The sequence below is a fragment of the Linepithema humile genome, chromosome 5 (assembly GCF_040581485.1).
Source record: "Linepithema humile isolate Giens D197 chromosome 5, Lhum_UNIL_v1.0, whole genome shotgun sequence".
NCBI classification, from domain to species: Eukaryota; Metazoa; Arthropoda; class Insecta; order Hymenoptera; family Formicidae; genus Linepithema; species Linepithema humile.
In genome coordinates, this window is record NC_090132.1 from 24,437,424 (window position 1) to 24,458,687 (window position 21,264).

Consider the following 21,264-nt stretch of genomic DNA (forward strand, 5'->3'; position numbering starts at 1 on the left):
GCGATGTGTCTAAGTGCGTGAATTTTTGATAATTTGATAATCGGGTAATGCTTGATTGTTAGTGTCTGAGATACTTTGTATATATTACATTAGTATCAATTGCTTTTAGATAAAAGCATTTCAGATAATAATTAAAGATTTTTTAATTGATTAACAATACTTTAAGTTAAGTTCAATATTTCGTTATAAATGATAATTTTATATAATACTAGAACAATACAAGCGCGCGCTACGCGCGCGCACTTATTATAGTACTTTAATAATTAAGAAATCTAAATATTTTAATAAATTTTTTTTATTTTAAATAACCGCCAAAATAACCTTCGCTCTCAAAGTATCAAACTGTCAGAATAATCGCGATAACCAATCAGCGTCGCGGAAAAGCGTCAACAATACTTTCGATACATTCGAGTATCGATCTTTCATGCCTTTTTTAAGAGTGGAACTAATATACTATTTCTCAAAATGCATAAGAACAACGAACTTAAATTTATGACTTAATTTTATGACTTAAATTTATGACTTAATACATTAATACTTAAGAAAAAAAAGTAACGTGGAATTACAAATACTTTTTGAAGCAAGAAAAATACTTTGAAAACAATTTGAGCAAATATACACATCTGGAGAAATCTATTACAACTTTTTAAGCTCTTTTCGAAGAATTTTCCCGGACGGATTTTTCGGAATACTTTCCAGAATTTGTACATATCCTAAATGTTTGATTTTGGATACTCGTTCGGCGACAAATTTTTTTATTTCATCCTCATTGACTTTCTGCCCTGGCTTAGGAACAACAAAAGCTTTCGGAATTTCACCATATTTGTCGTGAGGTACACCAATAACCGCTACGTCCAATATCTTATCGCAACCGCGAATCACTTCTTCCAACTCGGTGGGTATAACTTGAAATCCTTTCACCTTTATCATTTCTTTTAATCGCCCAGTTACATACAGAAGGCCTGCATTTCATAATATTTTTTTTCACATCTCAAAATAATTGTATTATTCTTCAAAAATTGTTTGACTAAATTTATTATCTTACCATTTTCTGTGAAATATCCCAAATCGCCACTCTTGTACCAATCTCCATCCATGGTCTCCGTTGTGGCTTTTGGATTATTATAATATCCTTTCATTACTTGCGGACCTCGTATGCATATTTCGCCTATTTCTTTGGGACCTAAATTCTTGTTAAGATTAGTGTCTTCCGTACCCACGATTTTCAATTGAGTATTTGGAAGCAAATGACCGCATGATAATGAAGTTACATTCGCAGTACCATGTGTGCAGAGCGGGGATAGCTCTGTTGCTCCGTATCTATAACACAAGTTGCAAAAAAAAGTTAAGTCGTTATACAGAATGTCTCACCAAAAGTGGCCACCCTCTTTTATCTTTGTCTTTTAATTTAAAAGACAAAGACATAGATAACAAATATATATCAAATTAAATGGTTTAAACTGAACTCTATTGTGGGCATAATAGTTGCTTACAAAAACTATTTAACGAACGGAGAAGTATGCATAATTTTTTATAATAATGTGGATATTTTGATGTAAGAAAAGTTGTAGCGCTGTTTGAAAAGAATATAACGATGTATGATTTAATGTAAATATTTTTCATATTATACGAGTTTTATCGGCTTGAAATATCGCGGGCGACGTCTAGCTTTTCACTTTCGGCCCTACGATATGGCCAACTTCTGACTTGTGCGTTAGAGATTGACGTATGTCAATTGAATTTTATTTCTTTTAATTTAAAAGATAAAAGAGGGTGGCCACTTTTGAAAGGACACCCTGTATATGTAATATCGTATACTTAATTTCAATTTTTTACAATTGTACAATAGGTATCGTATCACTGATGCGACTTCTAAATTGTGCAATGGATTCTTCGCCAATAGGTGCAGCTCCTACACCCAACATTTTTACAGATGAAATGTGACGTGGTGTAAATCGCTCGTTGCTCGCCATCATTTGTACAATCGATGGTACAGTATATATTACTGTAAACTGATGATTTTCAAGTAATTTGATGAATTTCTCAGAAGTGAAGTGCGGCATTAACACCAGCTTAGCGCCTATTCTATATATATATAAGATATCCATATAATGTTATGTGATAAAATTATAATAAATTTTGTTCTTTTAAATATTATCAAAAAATGTCATTCATGAAATATAATAATGAGGACAAAAAATTAAATAGTTACATATCATAGTAAATAAATTGATTATTCAGACACACAAAGTACATGACAAAGTAGTTAATATATGTTAAGATAACATACCGCAAGTAAGTATATGTAGATATTATTAATCCAGCAACATGAAATAATGGCAATATCACCGGTATAATGTCTTGATGGTGTTCAGTCGTTTCTTCTCCGGGAAAGAAGATCGGATGCGCACCTTGAGTTATATTTGCGACAATATTTCTACGACATTCATAATTATTTACATCGTAATATTACTCTGTATATCTCTGATAAATATTATATTGCATTTTTGTGAGTTTACGCATTTTGAATTAGATTTAAATATATAATATGCAATCAATTTGCGCACCTATGTGTTATCTCAACAACTTTTGGTAGTCCAGTCGTACCGCTGGAACAAGGCAAGATTACTGTATCATTGTAACTGACTCCAGTTTTTTGACTGATTGAAAACTCTTCGATATTATCATGCATAAGATCATCAAGTTTGATGGTTCCTGAAATCGAGGCAGCACCAGTGCCGTCGTTTACGATAACAATGGGTAGTTTTATCTTCGAATTTTTTGCAATACTCTTTTCGACAACAATACATTTTGCCGGAAATGTGAAAACTGCTTGGGCATCCGCGGTATCCAATAGTTTTGCTATTTCATGCTCTGTGTACGTAGGGTTGATTAGGGTTGTCTTTAAAAGAAGAAAGTTTTTTGCAAGTATTATACAAATAACAAGCTTATGCATAGCAATAAATAGTTTAGAATATGTTACGAAATATTTTATTAAATTGTACATTTTTTAAGAAATGTAAATATTTAGTAAAATATATACATTTCTTATTGATCTTATTGATTGTTGGACGTTATTAATCTTTCTATTATTTTGTTCAATATTCTATTTTGTATAAAAGTCCATGGCATTTTATTAACGAATTATACATCTTTTATGCATCAATTTCTTTGATTTCTAATTCTCTTCTTCTTTTTTTATAATATACTTTGGCATTGATGAGGGACGCTGTGAAGGTTGGGGCGCTATGGAAAATACACTGTAAAAAATTGCCTAAAAATTCAAACACATTTTTGTCTGAATTTTCAGATCTGGGTGCCTGAAAGTAATTTCAGATAATCTGTTTTAATTATCAGAGTAGTTTCTCTGAAAGTTCAGAATAGTGGCGCGTCTGTCCGAAAAATTTAGAATTGGTGTCCAAAAAATTAGACAACATATTGGAAAGCAGCATCTGTCTAAAATTTCAGACATGCTGTGGTTTTATAACCCGATGCGTGAATGTTCGCGCAGTAGCGAAGACGCAGTAGCAGTGTAACAAATGCAGTTGAAGCAGTCTCAACTGACGTCGCGTCGTGGAATCCATTACGGAATATTAGTTAGGTTGATGGCAGAGAACGAGATGTAAGTCGTAGTCGTGGACGTATGGTAAGGCAGAGAAAAACGTAAGTCGTGAAAAGTTATTGTGTGGATACGTTTCACGACTTACTTTTTTCTCTGCCTTACCATACGTCCACGACTACGACTTATATCTCGTTCTCTGTCATCAGTCTTACATCCGAAAATTTTATGATTACGTGGTGTTTGTGTTTTTTAACGAAATATATGTATATCAGTGAAAAACAAGTTTGGATAAGTGTGGTTTTTTTAAAATACTAACAATATATTTTGGTTTAAAGTATACTCAATGATGCGATGTTTCCTACCGAGAACATGTACGCGCTTCTCGCTTGCGTGGAGCTCGGGAGTCGGGAGCCCGGTAGGAAACATCGCATCATTGAGTATACTTTAAACCAAAATATATTGTTAGTATTTTAAAAAAACCACACTTATCCAAACTTGTTTTTCACTGATATACATATATTTCGTTAAAAAACACAAACACCACGTAATCATAAAATTTTCGGATGTAAGACTGATGACAGAGAACGAGATATAAGTCGTAGTCGTGGACGTATGGTAAGGCAGAGAAAAAAGTAAGTCGTGAAACGTATCCACACAATAACTTTTCACGACTTACGTTTTTCTCTGCCTTACCATACGTCCACGACTACGACTTACATCTCGTTCTCTGCCATCAACCTAACTAATATTCCGTAATGGATTCCACGACGCGACGTCAGTTGAGACTGCTTCAACTGCATTTGTTACACTGCTACTGCGTCTTCGCTACTGCGCGAACATTCACGCATCGGGTTATAAAACCACAGCATGTCTGAAATTTTAGACAGATGCTGCTTTCAAATATGTTGTCTAATTTTTTGGACACCAATTCTAAATTTTTTGGACAGACGCGCCACTATTCTGAACTTTCAGAGAAACTACTCTGATAATTAAGACAGATTGTTTAAAATTACTTTCAGGTACACAGATCTGAAAATTCAGACAAAAATGTGTCTGAATTTTTAGGCAATTTTTTACAGTGTTTGTATTAGTTTGTGCAGTTTAGTATGAAATTTTAAGTTAATTTAAATTTTTTTGCATAAATCAACAATGTAATTATTTAAATCTAATATGTAATAAAATAGATGCGGAGTATATTTTTAAAACATATTTAATAATAATATTAATAATTAATATTATTAGACAAATAATATTATTTAATAATTTAATAATTTTTTATATAACGATTTATTATGAATATATTTTTGGCTTGTTTTTACATTTTTCAAATGTATTACGATTTACGGAATAACGCGCCTTAAGCATATTTATCTGAGCATTCACCCCGAATGAGCGTGCTCAGGACTGCCGAATAAGCAAAGATTTTAATAGTAAGCCGAGCGTATAAGCGTAACAGTGCCTAATCGCTTGATGTGATCCGCTCATTGTCGTTACATTAATGTGATCGATTCGTGCTCAGTGTGGATAGATTTTTATTTTTAATCTTGTTTGTTTGTAATTAGCGCTATATGCAAACTGATAAATGGTTCAGTGTTCATGCGAATTCTATGTGAACAAACTTAAAAACAACACCCGAATGAACACTGATTGATCCACTCGTGCGGCGCTAATTCGAGGCAAATGCTCGGATGAATATGTAACTTTATATAATACGTGTGTAATGTGTCTAAATATAATATTTTTTTCTTACCCGTAAGCCGGCTTCATTTGCTGCTAGCAATATAATAATAAACTCTGGGATATTTGGTAAAATAATAGCGATGTGATCTCCCGGTAAAAGATTAGATTTTCTTAAACTCGTTGCTAATCTACCGCATGCTTTTCTTAATTCGGCATATGTATATGATCTACCTGTTTCCGAACACACCTGAAAATTATTTTGATATTACGATTAATGACATCAGTAGAATAAAATTAACTGTAACTGGTAATAAAAAAATTGGTAATAAATTTTTTACGTCCCGATATTCGCGCTTTAATTAATTTCTAGTCTTATTTTTGTTAATTTTTTTATTAATTACATCATTCATTAATTACCCCAAGTGTAATTTAAAAAGAAAATCTTAAAATCTTAAAAGTAATATGACATAATCATTACGTTAACTACAATTATTGATTACGAAAATTTTAAATATTACTTTTAATATATATATAAAAAAAAAAAATATATAAAATATATAAAGAAGAGATAAAGCACGTACGAAGTAATAACAAATAGCAAATTTGCAAATAACAACCAGCGTTTTAAGCACGAATATGTTCTTTTCTTATATTTGTTATAAAAAATATATTTAGTTTGCAATTTTTTTAATTAGGTCAAAATGTATATTTGGCTCATCTTATTGTGAAGAAAAATAAAAAAGTTATTGGATTTTTTAAAATTATTGAAAAGGTATTTTTGCCTTACTTTTGTTGGTGAAATTTTTTATACATATCACTAATATTATATTATAAAATAGTATAATATTTGTATATGCAGTGTATTTAATCATTTTACGTACCAGTGCAGTGTGATTCCACCAGCGTCCAATTTTTTCCCAAATAAAGTCATGCAAGTAAACATTTTCAAAACCGGTCACATCGGATAATCCACTACTGACTATGTTTTGCGAATTAATTGGTGCTTCCATCGCGGTTGCAAAATGTCGATACCGCGTAAATTTATTGCAATAAATTTTTGACGAGGCAACGACAATATATTTTTCGATATTGTAACTGAGGATGCGAGTTGTCGTTTTAAAAATCGAAATTCGTATTTCTCAGAACGTATTACAAAAAGAACTGAATGACTAGTCGCTAATAACTTTTCTTTTATATTACATACACTATGGAAAGTTACACGTTACACGACTAATATACTTGTATATCACGTATCATGTTTATGTATAATGTATGTGACACAAAGTTCATTCGCTGTATTCGTTCAGTGGTGCTCAAGTATTGAAATTTAAATTATGAAGAATTAATTTTTTTATTATTTTCTGTAATATGTTTATGTATGATTTTTGTATCAAGTTTGAAAAACAAGTTTGAAAACGAGTTTAAAAGAACATAACAAAAGACAAACTTAGTATTTTATTTTTGATTAACACATTGACTGCCACACTGAAAACTGATATGAGCCTTGCCGAGCTCATGTACTGTCATCCAACACGTTGCACTATCGTATGTGTACTAAATGATAACAGTGGAGTTATTATGTAATTATTTGGAATCGTCCGATCAAAAATGAGATTAAAAAATTATCATTGACAGTCAAGGTGCGAGTAATATTATTTGAATTCAAGATTATTTATTAGTGCTAGTATAGTAATACAATCAGTGATAGTATAGTGACTACAAAATAGAATTCAATTTTATAATTTAACGTTTATTCTTTAAATTTTAATTGTAATAATGGTAAGTAATGCATATTTAAATAATGAAAATATTATAAACTTTATGAAATTTTGGTTCAGTTATAGTTTCATTAAAAATAATGATTAAAAACAAAACAATTATGATTACGATTACAGTTCCGATTCCGGTTCCAGTTAATTCCGGTTAATTTCGATCCGAGTCTGAGTCCAGTCCGAGTCTCTGGTATCAGTGACTTTTGCCCGTGTAATTTTTTTATAATGTTGAAGGCCAAGAAAAAAAGAATCATCAGTGACATAATCAGCTGTAAAAGCAGCAAATGACGATAACATGTAACTACTATTCTTGCAACTTGATAATTTAAAATAAAATTCTTCTAGAACAGCTAAATAAAATTGTCATCTACAAATTAGTGACGAGGTTTCCGCGGAAATTTACGTGTTACTCATGGATGCGGCAGTCAACATGTTAATCCTTTCATTCTCAAATTATTTCACAGCTACGAGAAAAATATTTATTTGTATTTGTGTTTATGTTACATAACAAATAAATTATTCATAAAAAATGTATAAAACTCGACATTTGCAAAAATATGGTACAATTTTTTAATTTTTGCCGACGCGGTCTTCGAAATATTTTCTAGCATTTGTACATATCTTAAGTGTTTGAAATGAAAACTTGAAATCTGAAGACTCTAATAATAAATATCTCACAAGAAAATAAGAGGCGAAAGAGCCAATGCTGGTTGATCGTACATGTATTTGACTTTATATTATCATAACAAACGTTTCTGCTTTAAATAAGGCTTTCTTCAGCGTTACTAATTTGTTTAATTTATTCTTAATAGAATTAAAACGTACATATTATTTTTAGAAATTACAATAGTAAAAAAACACGAAAACGCATAAGTGCATTAAGTGTTTAATTTTAGCTATACGTCCGGCGACAAATTCTTTGATTTTGTTCTCACTGATGTTTTTACAATGAATGCAAAACTCCGTTCTATATATCCATTTAGTGCTGTATTCAGCTGTCTAACTATGTGATATTTAAAGTTAAATTATGAAGAATTTATTTCCAGATTATTTTTTATAATATGTTTTGCATAAAAGTTATTTTAAACGCTGCTATGTAATTTGGATGTGTTTTGTATGTTACAGATGATACTTTAATAATTAAGAAATTTAAATATTTTAATAAATTTTTTTTATTTTAAATAACCGTCAAAATAACCTTCGCTCTCAAAGTATCAAACTGTCAGAATAATCGTGATAACCAATCAGCGTCGCGGAAAAGCGTCAACAATACTTTCGATACATTCGAGTATCGATCTTTCATGCTTTTTTTAAGAGTGGAACTGATATACTATTTCTCAAAATGCATAAGAACAACGAACTTAAATTTATGACTTAATTTTATGATTTAAATTTATGACTTAATACATTAATACTTGAGAAAAAAAAGTAACGTGGAATTACAAATACTTTTTGAAGCAAGAAAAATACTTTGAAAACAATTTGAGCAAATATACACATCTGGAGAAATCTATTACAAATTTTTAAGCTTTCTTCAAAGAATTTTTTTAAACAAAGATTTCGGAATACTTTTAAAAATTTGTATACAGGGTGTCCCATTTTAAAAAACAGAAACACATAGTTGCTTTCAAGAAAAAATATGTAATTTGCAACATGCAACTGCATACTTTTTTTTTAAACCAATGTGTTTTCTTTATACCAATTCATTTGTCTCATTATTTTGGGCATAAAAGTATTAAGGTAACATTCTCAAAAACTGAATGTTTTACAAAATATTTTATATCTTATGTCAAAATACTGTAATTTACAAGCCTCATAACTCGAAAAGTACTTAATGAAAAATAACTTTATTTTAGTGTTTTGGAAAGCTCTTGACACCAGCTGTTAGATTTTGGAATAAAAAATAGGGTAATCTATTTCAATAAACAAAGTTGACCTCCATATGATCTTGGCATGTACACCCTAGGTTAAACCAATGTCATCATCGGATGTCCCCCTCCAAACCCAACAATTTTGGTCTAAATCATTTTTCTTGAAAATGTCTCTCTGAAAAGTTATTCACGTGGGGTTTTTAAAATGGGACACCCTGTATATCCTAAGTGTTTAATTTTGGCTACGCGTCTGGCGACAAATTCTTTAATTTCGTTTTCATGAATGTTTATCCTTGGCTTAGGAACAACAAATGCTTTCGGAATTTCGCCATATTTGTCATGAGATACATCAATAACCACTATGTCCAAATATCTTATTATAATCACGAATTACTTTTTCCAACTCGGTGGATGTAACTTGAAATCCTTCTACTTTTATCATTTTTATTAATCGCCCGGTCACGTACAGAAGACCTGTATTTTATAATAATTTTTTCACAATAATCTCAAAATAATTATTGCATCATATTCTTTGAAAATTTCACATAAAATTATCAGGAGCGCAAAGAGCTAGAATAAAAACTTGAGATACGCAACACATAAATTATTGCAGGGTCAGCGGATAAAGATAAAAAAATTTTTTATTGTAATAAGTTAATGTCATCGGTATTTGTACCGATTCAAAGATAATGAGATGGAAGAGTCAGAAATAAATGAAACATCGTATTCGAAAGTTAAAATATTAGTGACATTAACTTTTGAACACACACAAGATGTTTTATTTATTTCTGGCTCTTTCGTCTCATTACCTTGGGATCGGCACGAACACCGTTGACATTAACTTATTACAATAAAAACTTTTTTTATCTTTATTCGCTGATCCTGCAATAATTTATGCGTTGCGTATCTCAAGTTTTAATATACTTTGATTTATTTTTAAAATGATTGCGTACGATATTTATTTATTATTTATTATGGTATACCGAAGAAGGTCTAATGTTAGGTTACTTTTGAATACTTTTGATTGTATCTATAACTAAAATAATGTTAGAGTAAAGAGATATTAGAAAAACCGCAATGAATGATTGCGATAGTTATAGTCTGAACACTAACAAGTAAACCTACCTTTGTGTTACTCGCCGATTTTATTGAAACTCGGTACACTTGTAGAGCGGTCAAAAATAATAGACACGTATTTTTTTATATCGGCAATGGTGCAACTTTAAGAGTGAAAACTATCTCTAAAAGAAGTCAAAAATTATCGTTTCTTTTAACATTATCTTGATAAATATTGATGTAGAAATGTTTCAAATAAAAGTTGTAGCTCTTGAAAAAATACATTATTTATGTCCTATGCATTTTTTGCATAGAATCAATATTTTTCGAAAAAAATAAGATATAAAAAAATACGTGTTTATTATTTTTGACCGCTCTACAAGTGTATTGAGTTTCAATAAAATCGACGAGTAACACAAAGGTAGGTTGTACTTGTTTATTTGTAAGAATAATTTAGCATTATTTATATTTTTTATGTTTTTAAAACATTAGAAAATTAGATAATATTAATTATTATGAATATTTATTATAGGTTTGTATTTTTAAAAGAATTGTATTTCAAACGTGGCTATAAAATTTCTTTTTGTATAAAAATACAAGTCATATTTTATATTATTTTATATATAAGTGTATAAAGACTTATATATATGGTAAATACAAAACTTTTTAAAAATAATTATAATTTAATCTATATATAAGAAAACAATTACATCGAATTACCGTAATTGTATCGTTGGTCAAATTTATGGTTATCAAAGAACTTTTATTATAAATACTTCATTATCAGTACAATTATGGAACTCGGCATTTGCAAAAATATGTTACAACTTTTGAAGATCTTTTCGAAGAATTTTTCCAGACGCGGTTTTCGGAATATTTTCTAGAATTTGTACATATCCCAAGTGTTTAATTTTGGCTACGCGTTTGGCGACAAATTCTTTGATTTCGTTTTCATGGATGTTTATCCCTGGCTTAGGAACAACAAATGCTTTCGGAATTTCGCCATATTTGTCGTGTGGCACACCAATAACCGCTACATCCAATATCTTATCGTAACCGCGAATTACTTCTTCCAGCTCGGTAGGTGTAACTTGATGTCCTTTTACTTTTATCATTTCTTTTAATCGCCCAGTTACATACAGAAGACCTGCATTTTATAATATATAATATTTTTTTACGATATTCCACAATAATTGCTGCATTAAATTTTTCAAAAATTTTTTTGATGAAATTTGCTATCTTACCGTTTTCTGTGAAATATCCTAGATCACCGGTCTTGTACCAATCTCCATCCATGGTGTCCGCTGTTGCTTTCGGATTCTTATAATATCCTTTCATCACTTGCGGACCTTGTATGTATATTTCACCTATTTCCTTTGGTCCTAAGTTCTTGTTAATATTAGTGTCTTCTTTACCTATAATTTTCATCTTGGTGCTTGGAATCAAGTAACCGCATGATGTTATTGGTGTATCTGAGGTACCAAACGTACATAACGGGGATAGTTCCGTTGCGCCGTATCTACATACAAATTGCAACAAAAAATTCTGATGTTTTTGTACAAACGTTATTATAATCGCTATTCCTTACCCTTGTATAATCGGCACGGTATCACTGACACGGTTTCGAAACTGCAGCAAAGATTCCTCGCCGATAGGCGCAGCTCCTACGACTATCTGTTTTACAGATGCAACGTGCTCTGGCGTGATTCGTTCGTCGTTCGCCATCATTTGTATAATCGGTGGTACAGTATGCAGTACCGTAAATTGATGACTTTCAAGTAATTTTATGAACTTTGATGTAGAGAAGTTCGGCATGCACACTACCTTAGCACCTATTCTATATATGTGTGATATACATTTAATGTTATGTGATAAAATAATAATAATATTTGTTTATATTATTGAATATTATACTTTTGCAAATAATAACGTATTAAATAATAAATGTGAATGTAACATACCGTAAAAAGCAGTACGTGGAAAATATTAGTCCGTAACTGTGATACATTGGTAATATTACTGGTATAATATCTTGATGATATTCAGTTGCCTCTAGTCCGGGGAAGAATACCGGATGTTTGCTTTGCATTATATTTGCAACATAGTTTCTATGACATCAATAATTGAATTATTCACGTTGTAATATTATAGCTATGTTTTTTTGTTTTATTAATATTGTTTGAATTAAATGAAATACGTTAACTATGGATAGATTTGCGCACCTATGTGTTATCTCAACAACTTTTGGTAGTCCAGTCGTACCGCTGGAACAAGGCAAGATTACTGCATCATCGTAATTGACATCAGTTTTCTGACTGATTGAAAACTCTTCGATATTATCATGCATAAGATCATCAAGTTTGATGGTTCCTGAAATCGAGGCAGCACCAGTGCCGTCGTTTACGATAACAATAGGTAGTTTTATCTTCGAATTTTTTTTAATACTCATTTGGACATCGGTGAATTTTGACGGAAATGTGAAAACTGCTTGGGCATCTGCGGTATCCAATAGCTTTGCTATTTCATGCTCTGTGTACGTAGGGTTGATTAGGGTTGTCTTTAAAAGAAGAAAGTTTTTTGCAAGTATTATAAATATCAAACTTGTATATAATAATAAATGTTTTGTATGATGCGTAAAAATTATTTTATTAAATTGCACAGTTTATGACGAATGTTTTTTCTTACACGTAAACCGGCTTCATGTGCTGCTAGTAGAATGATAACAAACTCTGGGATATTCGGTAAAACAATGGCAATGGTATCCCCTGGTAGAAGATCGGATTTTCTTAAACCCGTTGCTAATCTACCGCATGCTTTCCTTAACTCCGCATATGTGTATGATCTACCGGTTTCCGAACATACCTGGAATTATGCATTAATTAAATTACTAACGATTTACTGTAAAAGTCTTTTGGGAATTGTCTTCAGCGACGAAACGAGAAAACATTTTTATTCTACATAATATATTTTCTTGTTGAAAAGTATGACAGAGTGACAACTCTGTATGCATATTTAATTTAAAATTTACTTAAAAATTTATTTAGTCTAAAATTTTATTTATTTAGGTTGAGTATTTTCATCTCTTTGTATTACATAAAATTTTTTACGTCGATAATATTATGATATTACATGCAGTGCATGTAATCACTTTACGTACCAGAGCAGTGTGGTTCCACCATCGCCCGACTTTTTCCCAGATAAAATCATGCAAGTAAATATTTTCAAAACCAGTCACATCGGGTAATCCACTACTGACTATATTTTGCGAATCAATTGATGTCTTGATCGTGGTTGTATAATATCGATGCTCCGTGAACTTTTTGCAGTAAATTTTTGATGATGTGTTGACAATGTATTTTCTGATATTCGGGTTTACTATACCGAATATTCGCGTAAAAATCGGCAGTCGTAGTATCGTCATTTTACAAAATGCGTCAGGAATTATTGCATAACTTTTGCACTTGCGCTATGCTAAGATGTGACGAATGGTCGTTAAATTGCAGCACGTTATCAATGTTACTTCTTTATATTATGTTTGTTCAGTGCTGTATTCAATTGCCGTGATACCCAGGAATGAAACTGAGAAGAGAAAAGAGCTTGTTTCTGTTTTATTTTTTATAATGCGTTTTGCGATAAATTCTGAAACATGAAATTTTCTATTTATAATCTCAAAATGCAATTGGTGAAAGTTTGTCTATCTTTACCGATTGCAGTATCTTTGTAAGGAAGAAATTGGAATACATTTGAACATTTTATACATATATTACCGCAATAGTGATTTTTCAGTGCTTTTTGCTTTTATAAATGCATGTAAATAGAGCGATTGAGTGAGAATTTAGTGGATCACAGAGTTACGCTAGTAAAATGTACAGTAAGGTCGTGTAAACGGATTATATGTAGTCGGATATATCTCGTTACGCGTGCCCATAAAATGTAATACACCTTTTTTCCAATTTTCTGCATTGCGTTTAGCAGTCGTGTAATACATTATACGTTATGTGTATTATGTTGTATTTTACGATATTTATGTAATGGGCGATATTTACGAATGTGCAAGGTACCGAAAAATCAGCGGAGAGTAAAAGTAAGCAATTGCACATTTTGACTTGCTGTGGCTAATTTTATTTACGCAAAATAGAAATGTTGATAATGAGTGAAATTTAACACCAAGAAAGAACAGTATAAAAATTTTGTCCATATTAACTGTAAAAAATTAATTTAAAATTAAATTAATTAGTGGACAATTTGATTAATTATAAGAAAAATTATACAAAAACAAAGGATTTATTTTTGCTTAAATTTACGAGTAAATGTTGATAGATTAGAGATAATTGGTGAAAGTTCTTTTATTACTGAATATAGTGAATATAGAATAACTAATTTTATTTTCTAGTAACAACACTTTGTTTCGAAAGAAAACAGCGAAAACAAAAAATTACAATTATGTCTTTATTAATTCTTAAAGTTCCATAAGTTTCTTTCGATCGAAAATGGAGTACGTTAAACTTGCACGTTATCTAAAAAGAACATAATACGTTATCTTTACCGAGTCTTTCCGTTTCTTCTGGACAAATGTAGTTTTTCGAGACTTTTTCAAGAAATGCAAGATGCGAGGAATCTGGGTTAATATGCTGCTTTCGGTAGCGCATGCAAGTTCGGATATCAAGTCTGCTTAAAAACACAAACTTCCACAAAGCAAGACGAATAGGTAGATTTATTTCAGTCTGGAGGACATTCACGCGCAGCCGTGCAAATGTGCAAATTGTCAAATCGCGTGCCACTTAGCTTTCGCACTCGCGTCCTTTTCGTGAGTGTTACTCTTGGTTCCTTCGTTCAACGAATTGTCACGCTATACTTTCTCGATCTTCATAGTGTTTCAAAATGAATTTTCTTTAAAATAGGCAAATATAATCTTATATATTAAATTTCTTTCCATTGAAACATTACATCACTAAAATTAATATTAATATATTGTAAAATATTTGCGGTTGCATGCATCATGCATCACTGTATTAGCTTACATAAAGTTGTACCATGTGTTGTGCAAAACATATTACGGCATATTAGCATTCTGTTTGTTTGCGCAAGTGATAGCTTCGGTCGGTTGTTGCGGTTTGTATTATTCGAGCGATGTGGCAGCAAGAGTTATTTTTCAAAGAAGATGGCTTTGTTGTTTTCGCCGGGATATTCTGATGAGATGGTTAGGATGTAAAAGAAAAATAAAATATATTCAAATTAACACATGAGGACAACATTGACTGTCAGCTGTCTGCTAATTATATTTAATTATAGATTAAAGAACAATTGAACATTTCTTAGCAGGCGATAAAAAAGTGTGTCAAGCAATACAATCGCAAAGCGATTCTGCAACGATATTCCGTCGAATAATACTTTTTCTATTTTTCTGCTCGTTCGGAATTAATTACGAGCGATTTTCGAGCGCTTAATGGAAGCGTGAGCTTATTTGGAATTTATCCAAGTTACTTTCTACTACGACGTTTTATGCGATGAACTGTAGGTGCCGCGAAGATTGCCAAGAGATGCATTTGCATATTTCGGGATTTTCGATAAAGAAAACAAGGTGCAATCACCAAGATATCACACAATGTCTAAACATTGTCGTAAAGATGTTCAGTTATCGATTGTCGATATTTATACATGCAATAATATTGAATTGTTTTGATAAAAGACATCTATATATAAATGGCGTAGAAAAAATTCCGGATTTTTTAAATATTTCGAAAATTCAACATTTTCAAGAAATATGAAAGTTGTAAAATTTCAAGATCACATATACACTGACACACACATACATATATATATTTATATATGTATAATATGTACAAACAACATAACATGCAGACATAAAACCACCAGAATAAATTTCCACCAGCAATCGATAAAGATTTTTGATCGATGACTTATGTTTCATTATTAATTTGCAATTGTCTTACAGTAAAATGACCTCTATAATATTAATGTTACTTTACATGACAAAACAAGACGTAATGTATAATGCATGTACATACGATAAGCGTGACGATTTTTTATACATGCAATGAAATGAACGTTAAATGAATGCTAAGAAGTTTCGAAGTTCAGAATTTATCTTATCGGGTACGAGTATGATATGATAATTGTGTATTTCTGTGCATTCACAATTTCCCAAGCAGCTGGCAGTATATGCACTTCGTCGATGACAAAGCAGGTCGACGAAAATGCAGTATTTGCATTTGAAATGAACCTCGTGAAGGAGGCGAATCAAAGTTTTCCTGTTCGGTGTGTATGTTCGTGCGAGATATGCGACCCGTGGGGAATTCTTTAAAATTTAATTTACGCGTAATTGCGTACGAGTAGACGTGCAATGAATGATAATTGTCTAATCTCGTTAATGTCATATTATTTTATTTCAAAAGACGAGAGCTGTTTAACTGTTTAAAAGACGTTGCAAAAAGACGACGCAGCAATAATCTAATTTTTGATGAATTTTATAAATAGTAAGAAGATTAAACCATAATCAAATTTTCGTGTTCTATCCTCTGATATTTTTGTCGTCTTATTGTTTTGCTGTTTATATTTTCATAACTACGTGACAATGCGATTGATATTAATTTTTTACTCACTTTTTTACGTGGTACACAACAATTATGTTTTAATTTCGACAAACCAAACTTTTAACATGCTATATTTAAGTTAAAAGTGTATTACGCTTTGAGCTCCTGAAATGAACGTAGAGATTTGGTGTATTTTACAAAATTGTACTTACAACAGTCCGTTCTAATCCACGGTTGCCACGAGATTGCGAAAATCATAACTTGTAACTGGTTATGTATACTTTTTTAGATAAGAAATGCTTTTAATTATAACACAGGGTAGATAAAGAAAGATAGAGAAATGTTATTTAAGCGAGGTCATTGCATTTATTTAGTTTAGTATTTATTATAATTTACTATTATAATCACTATGATAATCTGTATTAAAAAGTTAGACTTATACAGTCATGTTTCATTTTTTTTCTTTTGTCATTAGATGCATATTTCGTGTTGCATCTGCAAATTATGAATTACAATATACTTCATGTACGAATTTAATTATATAATACAATATATTATAGTGTAAAATATAAAGATAAATCATATTTATCGATGATAAAATATCTCCACTTTAAAAGTATAAAAGATATTTTAGTTATAGCCTAATTTATATTTTAGTTATATTTAGTTATTTGTCATTATTTATTTTAAAAGATATTTTATTATCGATAAATATGATTACGGATAAACTAAACAAATTAAGATACTGTGTAAATATTTGATGTCTATTTTTAATATTTATGAAAAATTCTTCGAGTATTGGTTTCCTACACTAGCTTATATAATATTAAATTTTGAAAAAGCATATACAGTAAACCCTCGGTTTAATGAACCTCGATATAACGGATTTCGGATTTAACGGACACTTTAACCGCCGCATTGTTCGCATTTCTTATCGCGTTTGTTTTGACTAGCGTATAATAGACTCGCTTTGTTTCGCTTAGTTTGCCACAAGTTATCGTGCATTAATCTCACACAGAGTGTTTCTGTGATTTTTATATTTTTATTTTATTTATTAAATAATTTCGCATTTTTCTTCTTTTCTACATCAGAGAGCAAACAACTAAAGCAAAGCTGGATGTTTTCTTTTAGTAAACTTTACCGACTTGTTCTTTATTATAAGTTAATAAATTTATATTTTATATTAAAGCTATTTTTGTATTAAAATATTTGAATTTAAATTTAAAAAGAGTAAAAAAGATGCTAAAAAATATCCTTTCCTTGATAACATTCGATTTAACAGACATTTTCGGCATTAACGGGCGCTTATTCACCCCTATTAGTCCGTTAAATTGAGGGTTTATTGTATAAAGCTCACAGATTTATTTTAAAGAATTTTCTTATTTGAGAAATATTCGAGAAAATGTATGGGAAGGGAAAAGAATATACGTGAAGATTCGACAATCTTTTTTTACTATGTTTTATAGGTATCTGTTTTTCCGCTGAGACAGTGAACAAATTCTGATTGTAAGTGCATCGTAAATTCACCAAGTGAATCCACGATTTCCATCTCGGTAAACTACACGGTGTTGATTTTCGTTCGTCAATGTTAATTAATTGTAAATGGATTTCCGGTATTGATCGATTCTTGAATGAAACTAGTGCGGAACAGTTTAAAGGCGGAACTTGTAACGAGTAAAGCAAACTGCAACATTAGCTGAGTTTAATTATTTGTTCTAAATATGTACGTAATTATGCTAACACATACATATTATAATTACAATCAAACTTTAATATATTTCTTCTGCATTTTTGGTTATTTTTTTCTGAATTTTCTCTTCTTGCGTTCTCTTCTATTTCACATTTATGTCATTACATGATTACGTGATAAAGCTAATAAAAAGCAAAAATATGTCTTGCAATGACATTCTATTGATTTATTATTATAAGGATCTTGCCTTTTTGTATCTGATGTTATTTGTTAATATTAAAATTTTTTACACAGTTTTTTTCTTGTTTTCCTGTTCTGCAATATCACGTGGTAAAGCAAATGTGAAGTAATGGAAGGGCAACGCAACAGATAAAATGAGAAAAATATATTTAAAAAATGAGAAGAAAGATACAAAAATTTATCTAGTCGTGTGATAAGAAATCGCTACATGACAAGAACTTACTACTGATATTACACTAACTGCGATAATCGTGTTGACTATAGCAATATCGGTTCTTCGTCATTGGCAAAAGTTCTTCACCTTATGTTCCGCTTCCTAGCCAAGTTTCCTCGTTCAGTTAATCGTCTATTCATCCCTCTACCATGTGGTGATCTATAGCTAATAATGAACATTCAATGATTCAATTACAATATAGTTTTTATCTTTGGCAAGTTAAGATGTCTGTTAAAATGTTAAGATTTTAATTTGATCAAATTTCAATCAAGCTTGAATTATTAAACAATTTACCAACAACGTTGCATTTTATAAATGACATTTCTCAATAGTAGCCACTCTTGCAGCCATCCTTGAATCAAAATTTCTATTTACTAGCAATTTTTATTGGAAAATAACAAATAAATATTGATTGACGAGAGCAATTTGTTTATTGTCTAACCAGTTTATTGTCTAAAGAAACCGATAGAAACGAGGTTGCCAATGAGGTGGCGCCCTCCCTTTGACGCCTTCGATCGTGACTCTGTTATCCTTGTCGAATCGATGATCCTTCTTTATCTACCATGTAACTTCTTCGTGTCTTAGAGACATTATCACATATTCACATTATGTTCATGGATTACGAACAGGCTATTTTAGTTTCTAATTCCATATTTAGATATTTAGAAATGTAGTATATATGAATTTTAGAAAAATTAGTATATATGACATAATTGCATATTTATACGTACACGATGGAGATATCAAAATTCTATATAATTTCAGTGAATTTGATAAATTTTCAACAGTATACGCTAGAATATAGCTTATGTCAAACATTATGTTTCTATTGTTATGAATATAAGTAATATTTAAATTCATATTTATTAAATATAAAGATTATTTTTTCATTTTGGAATATCTATATTGTACTAATAATTTTTACGTTGTTATTGATTTATATTATTTTTCACGCAAGATTGATCTCAAGCTGCACAAGTGAGCAGAATTTGCGACTTGACATTAGAATACTAGAAAGTTGAAAGTAGAGAATGTAGACAATTTTTCGAAAGCTTTTCTTTCAAAAATCTTTTCAAATCCACGTCGTCTCGAGATGAATTCTCGGAGAGAAAACGATGTAACTTTGTTCTTTACTCGTCTTTTGTTTGTGTTCTTTTTTTGAATCTGTTCAAAACATTGTTGACTTAGATAACAACGCTCGTTTTTCTCAGAGACGCCTCTAATGAAAGCGAATACTTGAATTGCACATTTATCGTTTCGAAAATGCTCTCCTTGTTTTGTTATCGATATTTTCATTTGTGTTTTTTATGATTCTGTGAGATATACAGGATTTAGAAATTACTTTATATTGAGAACGATAACATTATTTTACGATTTGCTTTATTATCTTTCAAGCTATTTTGAAGTTTCAGTAAAAATTTAAATTTAAACGTATTATTTTATCGTTGTAAATTTAAAAGGTAGTAGCATGTTATAATATTGTTTTATATATAACATAAATGTGAGTTTTTTGTATTGTATTATATTGTGCGATACTGGTGCATGACATAAAAAATTTTCAATGTTTATTATTTCTTGTACAATTATATATCTTTATTATTCTTATATAATTTTACATCTTTTGTACACAAAGTAATATTTGCCAAATCAAACATTGGCTTTGATATAATTTATGATGTCTAATTATATAGTTTTACTTATTATGGATGCTTAAATATTTAGCTTAATATGATGGAGCTTCAAAATTGATGGAAGATTTACACGAGTAAACAATAAAATTTGTTTGGCGTTGAAAAGCTATCCTTGTCTTCCGACATACGTTTCCATTGACCCAGACAGTGGAGCGCCCTTTCCATTTTCCATTTTCCTCCTTCTTGTACGTGCATCGTCAGTCTTTCTCGCTCTCTGCCTGACGCAGTTTCATGTTCTATTCCTTTCTTGCGCTGTATCTCGTGGCGATGCATTTGGTCCACAATCCTCCATTATCCTAATAAATATATGGTGGCAGATGCATCGCGATACTAATGACATTTTTTTAATGATGATGCACTATACCTCTATACATTGAGATAATTAGCTTATTAGAGAAATACATTTTTGTAAAGTTAGCATTTTCCCAGAATTTCAATACACTTAATATAGAATTGTGGCTTTTTTTCAAAGAGTCCTTCTCCAAAGAGAATTTTTCTGATGAAAAAGAACTCTGGCGATTAAATGTAAAATATACGAGTCAAAATTGTCAACTTTATTTTCGTTATGTGAAAATTGATAAATTTTTACTTTGAAAATAGAATCATTTTGAATTGCGATACTTTTTGATTGTTTCTATTATTTATTATGTAACGATAACAGTTTTACTCTTTCAACATTGTAGTCAAAATGAATGAGTCTGATGTTCCGATATTTAATATAAAACAATTGTTAATCGAGATAACTTCGACAATTAAAAGGGTCTTCCGTAGAAAAGCATTCTGCATAAAATGCGATGGACTCGCGCCAAATTTCGCCGCGATAATAACTCGCAATAGAATGAAAGATTGTAATGGCGTAATAGAATTGTGTATAAAATTTGGCAAACTGTTAAATCGTAAAAAATATTATTTTGCATAAAAGTTTAATGAGCGT

At 30.6% G+C, this 21,264-nt stretch overlaps 3 protein-coding genes across 5 annotated transcripts in view; 1 reads left to right on the forward strand and 2 right to left on the reverse strand.

The window, feature by feature from the left end:
* The window catches only part of eag (ether a go-go), a 123,590-nt gene that overhangs the window by 25,369 nt on the left and 76,957 nt on the right, over positions 1–21,264 (forward strand). The gene's annotated exons all lie outside the window — the stretch shown is intronic.
* On the reverse strand, positions 278–6,423 carry LOC136999900 (uncharacterized). Its single transcript, XM_067354911.1, has 7 exons — positions 6,124–6,423; positions 5,313–5,489; positions 2,568–2,902; positions 2,291–2,437; positions 1,837–2,085; positions 1,046–1,320; positions 278–962 (listed from the first exon to the last, which is right to left on the reverse strand). The coding sequence occupies exons 1-7, from the start codon at positions 6,250–6,252 to the stop codon at positions 637–639; spliced, it is 1,638 nt and encodes a 545-aa protein (XP_067211012.1). The 5' UTR covers positions 6,253–6,423; the 3' UTR covers positions 278–636.
* Positions 10,684–16,751, reverse strand: LOC105675112 (uncharacterized). 3 transcript variants are annotated; one of them, XM_012371949.2, is made up of 8 exons: positions 16,708–16,751; positions 13,099–13,520; positions 12,627–12,803; positions 12,164–12,498; positions 11,903–12,049; positions 11,530–11,778; positions 11,186–11,460; positions 10,684–11,088 (listed from the first exon to the last, which is right to left on the reverse strand). In XM_012371949.2, exons 2-8 carry the CDS (start codon positions 13,360–13,362, stop codon positions 10,763–10,765), a joined length of 1,773 nt encoding a protein of 590 aa, XP_012227372.2. In that variant the 5' UTR covers positions 13,363–13,520; positions 16,708–16,751; the 3' UTR covers positions 10,684–10,762. The 3 variants fall into 3 exon arrangements, with proteins under 3 accessions (XP_012227372.2, XP_012227371.2, XP_012227367.2); XM_012371948.2 differs by having other exon boundaries at positions 13,099–13,580; positions 16,708–16,744; XM_012371944.2 differs by lacking the exon at positions 16,708–16,751 and adding an exon at positions 14,488–14,884 and having other exon boundaries at positions 13,099–13,580.